This window comes from Anoplolepis gracilipes, chromosome 11, assembly GCF_047496725.1.
Source record: "Anoplolepis gracilipes chromosome 11, ASM4749672v1, whole genome shotgun sequence".
NCBI lineage: Eukaryota > Metazoa > Arthropoda > Insecta > Hymenoptera > Formicidae > Anoplolepis > Anoplolepis gracilipes.
Window position 1 is genome coordinate 9,504,984 of NC_132980.1, and position 15,327 is coordinate 9,520,310.

Below are 15,327 nucleotides of genomic sequence, written 5' to 3' on the forward strand. Positions count from 1 at the left end.
GCTAGAAAATTGGCGCGAAATAATGCCAATTTCTAAAGGTTATGTTTGTTACATTATATTAGTTATAATTATAATAGTCACATTAATGATTCATTGAGCAATTGTTGATAATAAATGCTAAATCCTAAAAAAGATAAATTTAGTGATACGTTGGTACAATAATTACACAAGTGATTAAAAAAAGTTCTGAAAAATTTGACAGAATGGAAATCGATGATATACATCGAAAAGATAAAACCGACAATGATGGTAATTCATATTTAAGTATCTTCTTATATTTAACAAATTAATGTAATATATTGTTTATAATTTATAGATTTAATAAAAATTACTTTTACTTATATTTTTACTTAAGAGAATTCAAAAATACTAAACTCATATCTATTCAGAAGCTATATATAGATACATATGTTTTAATGAAATTTTTATGCTAAAATAAAAATGTATAATATATATTTGTGTGCTGTTTTAGAAAAAGATAGCTGTGCAAATTTGAAAAAATCAATCCCACTTCTAAAGGAGCTATTCCATATACATTATAAAGTTGGGGAAGGTACATTTAGCTCTGTCTTTTTAGCTACTCTGAAGTCTTCTAATAAACACTCACATAAAAAGTTTGCGTTGAAACACTTAATTCCCACTTGTCATCCTGAAAGAATTGAACGTGAATTACAATGCTTGCAACAGATGGGGTATGCTAAACAAATTTCAATATGAGAAGAAAAGTATATTGTAGTTTTATATTAATTAATATTGACAAAAATAAATATAATTTATTTCAGAGGCAAAGATCATATTGTTAGCATAGATTTATGTTTAAGAAATCATGGTTCAGTAGTATTTGTAATGCCATATATGAGGCATGATAAATTTTCAGTAAGTTTATAATTTGCATATAAATTTGTAAAGTGTTTCAATTTTTAACAAGATTAACAATGTAATAATTTATAATTAGGAATATGTCAAAGATATGACTGCAGAAGAGGCAAAGGATTATATGAAAGCTCTATTAACTGCTGTACGAAGAGTTCATCAATTTAATATCATACATAGAGATTTGAAGCCCAGTAATTTTCTCTACAACCGTACCAATAGAAAGTAAATTTATATATCAGAATTTCAATTCTATTTTTTTTCTATTTTTCTTTTTCTAATTAAAATAAATTACAATTATGTATATATAATTTAACATTTTTGTTTTTTTCTTACAGATATTTATTGGTAGATTTTGGGCTTGCACAGCAATGCACTGAATATAATGTAAAGAATTTGAAGAAAGTAACAGATGAAGAAAAACAGAAAACTGAAATACAGAGCATGAAGCGGAAGAGATCTAACGAAGTAATGTTTCATACAAATGCAACATATCTAATAATACTTTGATGTTTCTTATTTCTTATTGTAATCTGTTTTAGAATAATTTAAGCTTTCAGCTTAATTCAAACACAGCAAAGAACAACACAGATAATAAATGTAACTGTTTTGAGAAACCTAAAGTATGCACACTATGTTTAACAAAACCACAGCAAACGGCACCTCGTGCAGGTACACCTGGATTTCGTGCACCAGAAGTTTTGCTGAAACATCCATCACAAACTTCAGGTACTAAATAAGAATGATTTGAAACAAAATGATTTTACATTTGTAGTGAGTGAAAAAGGATATAAAATTTCAGCAATTGATATTTGGGCTTGTGGTGTGATGATGCTATGCATACTCAGTGGTACACAAGTATTTTTTCGCTCGCCCGATGACTGTACAGCTCTAGCAGAAATAACAACGATATTTGGATCTCACAAAGTACAACAATGTGCAGAAAAATTAGGTATATTTTATCATGGTTATGATAAATAATTTATTCAAATTATTCTTTTTTATTTTATTAATTTTTATTTTGTGGATTGTGTTTATTTATTTTTATTTTATTTGAATCAGGTAAAAAGATTATTTTTAGTGAAAATTTACCAGGCATTGATATTATGTCTTTATGCCTAAAGTTGCGAAAAAGAAACAGAAGCATGACGCATGATAGAGAAAATAGTATATGCAAGGTATATTGTGTTTTTATACTTCAAATAATTTTTACTTAATAAAATTATATAATATTGTAAAGCGAGAGAAATATAATCAGATATAATAAGATTTTTTATATTAAAAGGCATCTAAATCATCACGAATAATAGAATACCCACTTATTAATAGTGATTTAATCTCTTCATTTCAAAATTGTTCAAGATAATTGTTTTTGGAGTCAAAATAGAATGCTTGATTACATCTTGACTTTTTCCTTTACTTTAATAATGCATAATATTTCTTTCTTGCAAATTATTCTAAAATTTTTTAAGGTGCCAAATATTGAGTATCCCAAGGAAGCATACCAGCTTTTGAATAAACTTCTAGATCTAAATTATGAAACACGTATCACCGCTGAACAGGCATTATCTCATCCATTTTTAAGTTCATGATATATTCGTACAAAGTATGTAAATAGATACTTAAAATCAAATAACATAAGTCTATTTATATCATCTCTTTAAAATGGTAACTTTAGTTACAAATTTGTTTGGTGAAATTACTTTTTGATGGATATAGTAATAATTTCTTTAAAGGAATTATTGAAAATAAAAGATTTTCTTATGATTATGTTTTAAAACAATGAATTTTAATAAATATCAAACTATATATTGTACATAACTTGATATTTTATTATTTTTTTTTCATTTCAATTTTTATTATAATTTTTTCTATTTTCTTTTAATTATTTTCAGAACCCTGGTGTGGACTGTATCAGGGGTCTAAAAATAATGATAGACTTTTGGTACAAACTTTACAGAGAGTGTAATAAACCCCTGGAGAGTTTTATACTGAAAGAAATTATTATTAAGATATTTAATTTTATGTTATCATACGTGTTATCATCGTAATGAGAAATCCCAAGCTCTCCAATTATAAATAATATAAAACAATCTCAACAATATTAGAATAATGAGTGAAAAAAAAAACAATAAGCATGCTTTTTTTATTATTAAAATGAAAATAAAACATAGATAAAATGTTTTCACTTACATATGTGTGAGAAAAATATTATATAGGTTAGACTCAGTATATTTATTAACTCGATATATTTATCAAATACTTTTCAACCTTGCTGTTGCGAATAAAATATCTGCATATATATCGCTTATCGCATAGTGAGGCTTCACGAATCATGATTTTTTTTAGCTGTTTCTTTTTAGACATGTTTGCATCACTGATAAGGAAGAGGTTATTATTTGTGTCATGACACTAGCTGAAGACAATTTGAGAAAATCAGAAGTATCATTAAAATTCGAATGCATATAATCGTATTAAACGCATTTTCACACAATTTTGAAAAAAATAAAATATTAATTCTCAATATCTTGTATCATATTCATTTGCATAATGATTTTAAAGGATTTTGAATTTTCGCGCCAAAGTGTTCGAGATTGCTCGGTAGTTTTCGGTACATTTCGATTTCTTCGGATTGGCTTGACCAATCAGGACAAGGAATTCTGGCGCCTTTCATCCCGATTGGTTCAAGAGGCTAAACGCATAATGAAACGATTTATTTTCGCGCGGGAACGTTGTGTCGTGCAGAAGAACAGATTGCGGCTGTTGATAATATTCGTACAGATAAGCCAGCAAAGAGATAATCGAACTAAATAGATATAATTATTCGCAATAGTGTTGTTTTTTGAGAAAATTATGAAATTATTTCTTCTAGTTTTACAGCATGTTAAACGAGAATTTTGAGAATAAAAATCAAGCAATTTTTTCGATTCAGATAATCTAGTATCCATTAAGGATGCATTTACTTTTTTGGTTTTTCCACATAGGCACACATACACATACACATACACATACACAATTTTACATAAATTTATATAATTTATAATTTTTTAAAAATCTTGTTGATGTTTTGGATTGTATTTGCTTTATAATGTTGCAAATTTTGATAATCATCTTCAAATTTATTGAATTGATTAGTATCATTATTTTAACTTTTACCACAACATATTGATTATAAAGTAACAAAATTATTAAACATATAATAAAATGAAAAACAATACATATATAAATAACTTTTCATTTATTTCTTATATATTTTTTAATAAATTAAATACTGATTTGATGGATATTTATCTTTTGAAAAATTACATGTATTCTTTCATTTTTTATTTCGTTAAAACAAATGTATAATGTTTAATAATGAGTATAACGTTTAATATATTTTTTTCTTGTTTTTTTCTATTTTTTTTTAACATTCTGATAGTTCTTGCTCATATTTTAAATGTGAAATCTAAATGATTTTGTCATGCAAGTAGCAAAGATACATAAAAATTTTCTATCATTTTATTTCATCAACATATGTACTAGATTAGTAAGAAATTAATTCATTTGAAAATTATTTGTGATAAAAATTAATTTTAATGTATGTATATGTATTACAGATGGCAATTACTGAGAGTGTGCAGATGACTTGGAGGTCTTTCTACAAACATCACCATTGCATGTATCATTCATTGGCAGGTTAACAATTTATTGTACAGGTATGTTTCGAATATTGTATATCATTTGCTTTCATGCAATTTTATTAACTTTGATTCAGTTTTCATAATATATACATTAATTCATTAATTAATTTTTTATTAGCACCATTTTTATATTTTGATGTTAAATTTGTTAAAATTTTTCTTTAATAATCTTAATCTTAATTGGCAAATTTAAAATTAATGAAATCTTTGATTGCATATAAGTCATACATCTTTAACAATAAACATAAATGTCACTTGATGTGATAAGTACATGTGACATTTAGATTTGAATTAATGTTAACAAGTTCATACATGATTATATTATATATGATATTATATATGATGAATATATTATATATAGTTATATTACATACATATTTGCTTAATCGACATGCTCAATATTACTAGTGCCTTCTGACGATTCATTTTTATCGACATTTTTCTCGATCAATTTCCATTCAGCGGCAGCATCCAAAGCAGTGGATGCCAATTCCTTGATTTTTTTGTTTTGCATGTTATCGTTTTTACTCAATGCCATCAGTATTTCCATTATATCCGTTTCGATTAGTTTCGTAGCGACGTCCTTTGTGCTTCTCATCATGTTCAGCACGATTACGATACCTCTATGTTGTACATCGCAGTTTGGATTGGCGAGTAAAAAGTGTAGAGATTCTAGCCAATTTTCCGAATCAAAGATCTTTTCGCAAGCCTTTGTACTAGCTGATGTTAGCATTGCCACGGCTCCAGCTGCTGCAATATTAGTATCTTGATCTTCGTCTTCGCACAATATCACGAGATACTTGATTCGATCGTTTTCTTGTTCGTAATATCGAATTGTATCTTCACACATTATCAAATTATTTATAACTTGCGTGGCTGCGCGTCTCAACATGTCGTGCTCTTCGTACATATAGGCCTCGATCTTCTGAAATCCTCCTTCCTTCAGTATACGTTTCCGCACGCTATCGCTGATGCCGGCTAGATTGCACAGAGCCATTAGACTTTCGAAATTCTCGAGAGCAGAACATTCTGGATTTAGAAGATTTATAAATGGTCGAACGACCTCCATTATTCTCTGACCAGGAAATGCGACTTCGGGGTTTATCGTGATTCCCAAACGAGCCAGAGCTTGCGAGGCTTGCTTCTTTCCCTTGTCCGTGCCATCTAGTGCTAACGGTAATAATGTCTTCGCAGCACCTTGTTGAACGATTATTCCTCTTACTTCCTGTTGACTGCATATCGCATTAAAAACGCGCGCTATCAACTCCTTGCTATTCTGGCTGTCTGTTTTAGCAAGGCTGACAAGAGCACTTGTTACACCAGCCTTGGCTAACGCACACAATCTCTTATTCACAAATTCAACGTCATCTAATTCGTGTTCTTCGGGAATATGATGTTTCGCGAATTTTGCTAACTCAACCATTTCAGGTATAAGCTCTTGCTTATCGTAAGCGTTGCACAAGTTCACCAATGTTGTAACCACACCATAGAGAACAGACTGATCACCAGTTTTGGCAAGTTCGATCATAGCTTGAATGGCCTGTTGATCTTCCATTAGTTTCTCCTTGACTTCGGCGTCGAACGTGAGATATGATAAACCTTCTATAGCCCATTTTCTCATATCCTTCTGCTTCTTGGGATTAATCAAGAATCGTCTGCAGGCCTCAGCCAATTTTTTCGTTGCTCCGTCTGCAAACGGTCTAATAGTCGCATCTGTGCCTCCTGAACTTCCTAACTTACACAATCCCACTAACGCTCGAACGCGGATTGAGTCATCCTTAGACTGATATAACTTCTTCAATATATTTACACCTTGATTGATGATTGCACTGGCCTTGTCTTTTTTTGATGCAACGGCAACGATACATTCGCAAGCGACTTTCTGCTGCAACAGATCATCCGTCCCTGCCATAACGAGGATCATTTCTAGAATTCCTTCTTTAGCTACGATTGCATTTCCAACATCTAGTGGGCCCAATAATAAAGTCGTTATCGCAACTACTGCGCGAACCTATAAAACAGTTAATTAATAAGCCATGAATATTTGCGCATATATATATTTTTTAAATATCGCGATAGCTACCGTATTTAATGATTAAAAATAGATCTTTGATCAACTAAGCTTTAATACAGATGATAGGCATATGTATCAGTGAAATTAAAATGGAATTTGCTAATAATAACAGAATTTCAATTTGAAAGTTGCAAAGTTGCTAAGAGAAAATTGAATTAAAGCGCTCTTCCTTTACTTTTGTAAAAAAAAATCTAAATTGGCCAGAGGCTGTAGTTAAAATGACATTAAATAATTTTGTAAATGTCCTATCGTATAATTTAAATATTTACAGAAAATTAAAAGTTATCGAATGTAATATCATAAAATGTATACCTTAGCTTCTATAGTGGGTGTAAGTAATTTATCTTTAATAAATTCATTAATGGCATTACTAAATCGTTCCTTAGCAGCGTCGTAATACATATTTTCATATATTCTAGCCAAGCATACACTGGTTATAGTTCGTGTGGAAGATGTAACATCCATTGAGGATTCATACTTATATTCTTCCATTTCACTGGCTACTTCCATTAATTTTTGCACACCGCCAAGTTCGACCAATCGTTCGGCCCAGTCTAACGCAGTGTAATGAATATTACGTATAATAAGTTCTATTATTCCGTCTCTCGCAAGGCTCGTTATCGTTCTATTTGTTATACTGTACAACAGACATGATAGAATTGTGTCTATTTCCTTCTTATGCGCCTCGCACAAAGTTTTGTCAGGCTTTGAATCAGGCTTATTGTTCATACCACTATAAGTGTTCAATACAGTCTGAAAAAAAAAAAAAATAAAATATATTTCCATTCATATACACATAAAGACAAGAATGCTTAAACATATAAATTCAAGCACATGTTGGGGCACATATGGAAAATACATATGTGCATCGATATGTATATAAATTTATATGTTAAGGAACTTTCTCTTGTGTACAATAATAATATATATATTCGATTAGTATAATCACCTGTAAACAGTATTGAGATGCATTGACTCTCTCTGTAAATGTACTATTTATCATTTCTAAAAACCAAGGCACACCAATATCTTTTATAATAGACTCAGTTCGACTAATATTATTTTTACATAATTCGCCTATAATCCGGATTGCGTTGCAGATTATTTCCTCATGCTTTTCAATTTTAACAAATTGTGTTATTTTAGGTACACCTTTTTGTTTGAAAATCTCTTCTGCACCAGCTCTCTCACGTGCAAGCACAAGTAAATTATTCATAGCAGTTTCACGCATCTCTTTATCTATGCTTATGTCAAAGGCTAGATCTAACATTTGTGATACCTATAATATATATATAAAAAGTTAATTATATATAAATTATATTTATATAATATAATTTTCTATATATCTCCTGAAGAAAGATTAGATAAAAATGTAACAAAAATTTAATGAAATTTAAGTTATATCATATTGGCTAAATCAAAATTCTTACTAATTGAAAAATGTTACAATGTGTTCTTATTTAGTTAAATTAATTAAACAAAATTATTAAGTGGATCGAATTATTAAATTTCTTAACAAACATATATACTTACTTTAACACTTATACGTGACATTTCTTTATGTCGCTCTTGTACAATTTCATGTAAACGTGCAGCTATAGGCTGAATAGATTTATTATTAGGATCAGATAAAATAATATTTCTTGAATCTCGATATGCCTCTTCAAACCTTTCTAATGCTTCAAGTGCCTGACATCTACGAAACAAGGCCTTGGGATCATTAGAACATATCTTTAACGCATTATCACAATCCTTGATCACTTTCTCATAATCGAGTAATTTTAAATAAGCGGCAGCTCGATTTTTATAGTAAATTGCTTTCTCAGCATTATCTTCCTTTACTAAACTCAATGCATTTGTATAGCAATCTAAAGCCTCTGACCAATTGCCTTTGTTAAACTCTTCGTTACCTTTCTCCTTCCACTCTTGTGCAGTCATATCTGATTTTGTCATGATGTAACTATAAGATACCTCTATAACATAAAACATAATATTAATATTAATATTTGAATTAATATTATATTAATTATATTGATATTAATATTACTATTTGAATATTCTTATGATGAAAGATTCTTATCGTTATCCATGATAATATAATATATATCTTTTAAGTATGAAAAATATAGATATAGCAGATCAAATACATACGTTAAATAATAATAACAAATATAAAAATAATAATATAATTTATAGAGTAACATCGAGAAGTCTGTACATAAATTATTAATTGTTGCAATAATTTTTGTTATAGTTTGTATTATTTTTTAAGAAGTAACAAGTACACAAAATGTGAGATTCTAATATTTAAAACATTTTACCTCTCGTAAAAAAAAAAAAAAAAAAATGTAAAGAAGAACGATTCCAAGAACACAGTATAGTGTGAATCACTTTTTTCAAAATTTTATTACCGATGTAATTTAAAGAAGATAACTTTGCAGTTCAGCTCATCCTGAGAATGACACTGGAGTCAGTGTCGCTTTTATTATAAACGGCGTAGAACTATCTAGATGCCTCGTGAAAATTTATTTTTGGCAAAATGCCTTCTACGTATGTGTAAGTGGGAGCATTGGGTTAAAGATAGACCGAATGATGTTTCCGGTCTACCGTAATTTAATTACATTACCGATCGAAAATTCGAGTAATATCGATGCGACGACATATATTTATATACTTTTCGTAATATTTCCATCATCTCTCTTTAATGTGTGTTTACCAAAATATATATATATATATATATATATACATATTTCTAACCTTATGTTAATTATAAAGCTCTGTTCGTTTTAGTTGCACTTTTTGCGTGTCCAAGAGTAGAGGTGCATTTCCGAAACAAGTGCAGCAAGTGCAAGTGAAACGAGCAGAATCCAATTCTGTCTTGCGATTGGCCGTCTCGATACCTTGTCTCGATACATCGATAGTGGCAATTGCGATTCTCGAACGCAGTTATAAATACGCGAATATCTTGCGGTAAAGCGTCGGAGTGTGGTTTATCGTTAAATATCGTGTTATTATTATTGCAATTTCAGTGTTTATTTTCGAGTATCCGGAACCGATTAAAATTCTCATTTCGCGTTTCTAACTGGTGTTATTTTCTCGTCAAAGTGCATTAAAAGAACAATACAGACGTGTAATCATCGCCAGGTATCTATATGTATGTATGTGCATACGCATATATTAATCGTTCTGTAATTAACTGCATTAATTCTCTCTCTCTTGCAATAATATTTGAATAGTAGATAACTGAGCGTCATGTTTTGATCGCGCTATTTTTTTATTTTACACAGCAATTTATAAATATATATAATGATAATAATATAAAAGATATACATATATATATTATATATATATATATATATATATATATATATATTAAAAGGTTTATATAATTATAACTAAAATTAGAAGAATTTTTGTTATATTAAAATTGTTTTTATTTCGCTATAAATAAAGATTTCAAGAATGATATTAATAAATTTATTAAAGATAGACAAAATAAAGCTATAAATTTTTTCGAAAATTATAAGATAGATTATTTATAATTAAATTATAACGGGAATAATTCTCAATATTACTGTAAAATACAATTGTATATATTAATATAATCGAATATTTGCGTATATTTTTTCCATGTACATAATGTTATGATAAATTTTATCGACGATCGATCACGTCAGCGTTTGCAATGGTCTTCGGGCCCATTGGGCCCACATTGGTCTGATATAAAAATTTATTTTTAGCAACATCGCCTTGGTGTCGCTTTTCTCTCATTAAAGGTTGTATTTTGAAATTTTGAATGCTGTTAAAACGGAGAGTATGTCGTATATCTGAAATTTTGCGCTTACACGTGCTTACTAGAAAGTTATTCGTAAAAAAAAGATGAGCGAGTACATGGATATATATATCTTTGACAAGAATTACGAGGAAAGATTGTATGAGTATAAATGCATCCTGTCAGAGCCGAGAAGAGTAAATTTACCAAATATTCGTGCGGAATGGGCTTACGAGCTGGAAACTGTTATGGAGGAGGCTGGTTGGGAGGCGTTATGGAAAATATCCAGGTCCACGTGCGAGGCTTTTAACCTTCCCTATCCAGTGATAGTTCTCGTTAAAGTGTTGGGGATGGATTTTCCTAAGTTAAATGCCGTGGTGAAAATTAAAGCTGTTTTGGATGAAAATATTCATCTACCTGAAAAACACGAAATACCGTTGATTGAACTGTATCCCACACTGAATCAGAAAGATAATACCCTGGATATAGAAGGTACTGCACATTGTGTGGATCGAGTTCGGTTCTTTTATAATTATTTATGGATGTCATGGGACGAGGATGAAGATGATGATTCGGTTTGGGTGAAGCAACACTTGGAATCAAGACTTAAATTGTACTATGACATGAAACAGAAAGTTATTAACGAAGAAACATGCGAAATTATCAGATCATTAATTAAAGAGGCAAAAGAAATAAAGAAGAAGATTCCAAGGTACGAAGCTTTATTACCCGACGATGTGCAAGAAGAAGAAATGACAGAAGAGTTAACAAAGGAAGCATGCGAATTGGTGAAACTTCATTTTCGGCTTCAGCAAATTAAAGCAGAAATGGATCTTTTGGAAAATCCTTCAATGAGAAAGTTACTTGGATATCATCAAGCTTATAAAAAACATAAGCATAAGGAGTGCAAAGATAGAAAAATATATCACCTTGTATGGCTGGGTGGTATCGTAAAACAATTCTGGGAACTTTCTAATAAAGTTCAAACAATATTACCTGAAGATGCATCTATTAAGTATGTTTCAACTTTTTTTCAAAACTTTTTGAAATAAATTTATAGCTTATATATTGTATACATTTTAGAATTTCTGGATGTCTTGACGATGCTTTGGATACAATTGAAATAGGTGATACTGTTTTATTAGGTGAAGGACAACATTCTGTCAAGCGTTACAACGAATTACAAAAAGGAGGAACAATTATAGGAATTTGCAATACAGTAAATACTATTTTGTGTCCATCTGAGTCAGATGCATCATCAGTTTTGTTTGATTTTTCTGGCACTGAGGTATTATAATTCAAATATTTCTATTATTATTTATTTTATAATTTTTTTTTTTTATACTTAATTTGTAAAACTTAACACAGGTCTTGTTGAAAAATATCTGTATTGATTTGGGAACACTTCAAGCAGGCATAATTGTCAGAAAAGATTGTACTGTCATTGTAACTGATTGTAGAATACGTGTCTTGGACATTCCAAGTAATACTAAATGGGGTACAATTGTTTTACCAGGAGCAAAATTGGTATTTGAGAACACAGTTTTCCAGGGATTGGGAACTGCTGCGATTATTTATGCAACTGGAGAAGTTGTCATGAATAAATGCAGTTTTGAAGACTGTTACGAGGGTATACTGGTAAAATCACATTACATAATTTTGAACCTTGTGCTATTAGAATATAAATATATATATATGAGTATACATTTTTTTGTTTAGCTCAATGATAATGCCACTTTTACTGCCACTAAATGTTCCTTTGAGAATATTAAGTATGGAAATGCTCTGGTGATTGAATCTGAGAAAGTAACCAGTTTAAAAAGAATAGAAATGGGGAATGAATTGATGGATATATCTATTAATAAAATAGTTTTAAATGAATGTAAATTTCCTAATGATGACAAAGAAATCATCACATTAAAACCGAAAGGTATTGCAGCGTTTGCACGTACTTATGCTCAGGACAGAGAAACCGAAGAGAATGATTCTCAGAAAGAAAATTCTGAACAATAAATTCCGCACTATTTGCCATCATAAATTATCGTTCTTGTCTCTTTGATCTAAAGAACAAATTCCATCTTTCAATATTGTACATTTGTGTATTTTAAATGTAAATTTTTTCTATTTTTCCACCAAAATATATTTGATTTTATAACAACTTGTAGTGTTTTATATGTGAATAATTTGATATTTTGTCTGTATACTTTTGCAAAGATAATTTTATTTAAAATAATCCCCATCTTTCCTCGAATGACTAATACGTCGATATATTATCAGGCTATTCGTAAGCGCTGTTACTATACTTTTACTTCTCACATACGCCATCAGATGGCGTAATCGTTACGATTCGATAGTCCATGTTGGTTCGCTGGTGCTCGCCGCGTTGGAATATATCGGGTTTTCTATATATTGATATGACAATTCAGAAATTGCGAATATTGGTAAGAAAAGTGTCAGTTTGTTGCGATTATCGGGATATTATATCCGCATCAACGTGTTCCCGCCTATTCGTTTGGAGATACAATTTTGCGACGGTTCGAACGTGCTTCGATCTGTTTCACAGTCATCTCGTTCGCAAGTCGAATTGGTCGCTTCTCATCGACAAACGTAAGTAACTCTTAATTCGAGCTTCAATTAGGAGCAAAATGTCAATAGTCAGGATCCGTGAATCGTTCCGATACGAGGTGTCGCGACAACCTAACCTAACTTAACCGGCTACAAATGTCGGAGTCGCCGTTCGCGTCGCATGCGCGTGTTGCGTTTCGGCGTATACGCAAAGGGAAAAAAGAGCCGTGCATACAAACATGCATAAGTATTCATTATAAGTGCTGTATCTTTATAACTCTGGTCGGCGCTCGATCTTCTAAAATGATACCACAAGCGCTCCCCCGTCCTTCTCTCCCACCCTTTCCTCTCGTCGCACGAGCCATGTGGTCGGACACGTGCGCTCGTTGCGTATGAATGAAACGTCATTCGCGCGAGCCTGTCTCCGGGCCTCATCATCCCCATCGATCGAGAGCTCGCGGCGATTCCGTCTGGTTCGTCCCGCGCCGAAATGATTAATCACGCGTTCCGTCGTCGAGCGAGATAAAACCGCGGCGGCCGTCACGCTTTGATATTGAGACGCAGTGATTAATCGCGGGGGTGGATGGCGAGGAGCCGGAGGGAGAGAAGGGCGTACTGTCGTTGGCAGTAGTGTGTGTGTGTGTATATATATATATATATATATATATATATATATATGATGTATCGCGTGGTGCACGGACGCGATGCATATTCATGATGTAAAGGCATTCCGGCGGGGGTGATATAACAAGAATGACGAATCCCGTACCTTGTACACGCCAACATATATTTGGTGTTTTAAAACATTCGCGTCTGTTACACATTCGCGATACACGATAACGTTTTTACCAACCCATTTTCAACTCGTTCTTCTTCATTTCCCTTTCCGTTTTTAACACGTCGTGTGAATTCCGATCTACTTTGCAAAGCTTAATGGAGATTGGAGATTGATTAATTTTTTCCACTGTGTTATAAGACTGAAGATATTTTTATAAATAATTTCTTATCTCGCTTAAAGATAACGACTTTAAATAAAGATAATGTATACCAAGGTTTGTTGACATTAATTCTTTAGAGAAAAGTTGTTACTTCTAATTATAAGCCAGAAACGTGTGTCACTGAAATTTGAAAAATAAAAGATTTCTAAAAAAAAAAAATACTAAAAATTTAAAATTTTCTCATTTCTTTACAGCTTCCTGCAATCCTGTATTTGAGTTGCCGCTTCGACGAATTGGAATCGCGAACGATCGTGTTGACACGATTATTAAGACCGACTGGACGCACACAGCCGTGTTGGACACATTGACGGACACATCTATCGATATGGTGGAGACAACTGCGCCAACTCAGGCTACCGATGGACAAACGCAATTTGGTAACGCACGTCACCTCGATCCATCCGACTGCATCTTCGTCTTCAAAAATACGTTGTCTGATTACGAGGAGCCGCCATCCGATGAGGAGGTGAGTACTTCATGTTGATTTTTCCGCTATTGTTTCTCGCAAATTGTGATCGCCACAATTGCCGCAAATCTGATAAGAGAGAGAGAGAGAGAGAGAGAGAGAGAGAGAGAGAGAGAACGAGGTCGCAAAACCGAAACCAATATATTTTATTGATATTGCAATTGCACTTGCCATTTCCCGGTGTCAATTAAATAATATTTTTCTAAAAAAAACTTATTTGTATTTTGTCTTCCGATATTGCGAAATTCATTGAAATCGATATATCATTTATTTTCCGACACATGTGGAGATAGAGTTTCCGCAAATATGCGGAATTTTTCAAATAAATCGAAATCTCTATCGTTTAAATTTGTCAGCTAATAAATGCGTTTATCTCATCACATTTTGATTAAATTAACTGGCCGTTTACTGATTTCTAAATTAACTTTAAAGTATTTGATATAACTCTTTATAAATCGGGATTGCGCTTCTATTTTTTTCACATAAATAAAGTAAAAATAAATAAATAATTAAATTTATTATATAAATTTAATATATAAATTATTTTATTACACTCGATTATATTATTATTTTGAGGCGTACTTTCCTAATATGCTAATTAGAATTGAGAAATTTATTTGTTCGGATAGACATCAGTTTTGATTGATCTTGAGCAACTATCACCCGCATGTAAATTAGCTTTACTTAATTTAATCAGAAACATTCGCTTTTCAACATGAGGTAATTAAACCTTTAACGTAGCTAAAACGTGCATATTAATTGAATTTTTTATACGTTTGTTGCATTTATCGATCCAATGCATACATTGGCACGCTGTGCATGACGTAAAAGTTACAAGAAAGGTGCGAAGAGGCGCATGACGCTATAACATATTTAGCAAATAATAGTCTACGTAT

At 31.3% G+C, this 15,327-nt stretch overlaps 4 protein-coding genes across 11 annotated transcripts in view; 3 read left to right on the top strand and 1 right to left on the bottom strand.

Annotated features, from left to right (window-relative positions):
* Nucleotide 1: 1 nt before the first annotated feature.
* Nucleotides 2–4,535, top strand: LOC140671134 (cell division cycle 7-related protein kinase). 3 transcript variants are annotated; one of them, XM_072902262.1, is made up of 10 exons: nucleotides 3–249; nucleotides 473–692; nucleotides 783–876; nucleotides 956–1,098; nucleotides 1,212–1,341; nucleotides 1,416–1,602; nucleotides 1,676–1,825; nucleotides 1,936–2,051; nucleotides 2,346–2,479; nucleotides 2,769–2,918. In XM_072902262.1, exons 1-9 carry the CDS (start codon nucleotides 204–206, stop codon nucleotides 2,463–2,465), a joined length of 1,206 nt encoding a protein of 401 aa, XP_072758363.1. In that variant the 5' UTR covers nucleotides 3–203; the 3' UTR covers nucleotides 2,466–2,479; nucleotides 2,769–2,918. The 3 variants fall into 3 exon arrangements, with proteins under 3 accessions (XP_072758364.1, XP_072758363.1, XP_072758362.1); XM_072902261.1 differs by lacking the exon at nucleotides 2,769–2,918 and having other exon boundaries at nucleotides 2,346–2,601; XM_072902263.1 differs by lacking the exons at nucleotides 1,936–2,051; nucleotides 2,346–2,479; nucleotides 2,769–2,918 and adding an exon at nucleotides 4,473–4,535 and having other exon boundaries at nucleotides 2–249.
* Nucleotides 4,436–9,410, bottom strand: Unc-45 (unc-45 myosin chaperone). Of its 4 annotated transcripts, none has more exons than XM_072902253.1 (5): nucleotides 9,388–9,410; nucleotides 8,164–8,603; nucleotides 7,580–7,909; nucleotides 6,943–7,383; nucleotides 4,436–6,567 (listed from the first exon to the last, which is right to left on the bottom strand). In XM_072902253.1, the coding sequence occupies exons 2-5, from the start codon at nucleotides 8,581–8,583 to the stop codon at nucleotides 4,939–4,941; spliced, it is 2,820 nt and encodes a 939-aa protein (XP_072758354.1). In that variant the 5' UTR covers nucleotides 8,584–8,603; nucleotides 9,388–9,410; the 3' UTR covers nucleotides 4,436–4,938. The 4 variants fall into 4 exon arrangements, with proteins under 4 accessions (XP_072758354.1, XP_072758353.1, XP_072758352.1 ...); XM_072902252.1 differs by lacking the exon at nucleotides 9,388–9,410 and adding an exon at nucleotides 9,257–9,377; XM_072902251.1 differs by lacking the exon at nucleotides 9,388–9,410 and adding an exon at nucleotides 8,952–9,354.
* A 225-nt stretch (nucleotides 9,411–9,635) lies between these two features.
* Nucleotides 9,636–15,327, top strand: part of LOC140671131 (pseudouridylate synthase RPUSD2) — a 124,247-nt gene continuing 118,555 nt past the window's right edge. Inside the window, exons 1-2 of one of the 3 annotated variants that reach the window (XM_072902257.1) lie at nucleotides 9,636–9,784; nucleotides 14,160–14,431. In XM_072902257.1, coding sequence (XP_072758358.1) covers nucleotides 14,291–14,431 — 141 coding nt within the window. In that variant the 5' untranslated portion in view covers nucleotides 9,636–9,784; nucleotides 14,160–14,290. Of the gene's footprint in view, nucleotides 9,785–12,724; nucleotides 13,010–13,108; nucleotides 13,215–14,159; nucleotides 14,432–15,327 lie in introns of those variants that run through there. The other 2 variants (XM_072902254.1, XM_072902255.1) reach the window with 2 other exon arrangements.
* Nesd (SHC binding and spindle associated nessun dorma) lies at nucleotides 10,317–12,560 on the top strand. Its single transcript, XM_072902259.1, has 4 exons — nucleotides 10,317–11,417; nucleotides 11,486–11,690; nucleotides 11,771–12,040; nucleotides 12,122–12,560. The coding sequence occupies exons 1-4, from the start codon at nucleotides 10,510–10,512 to the stop codon at nucleotides 12,413–12,415; spliced, it is 1,677 nt and encodes a 558-aa protein (XP_072758360.1). The 5' UTR covers nucleotides 10,317–10,509; the 3' UTR covers nucleotides 12,416–12,560.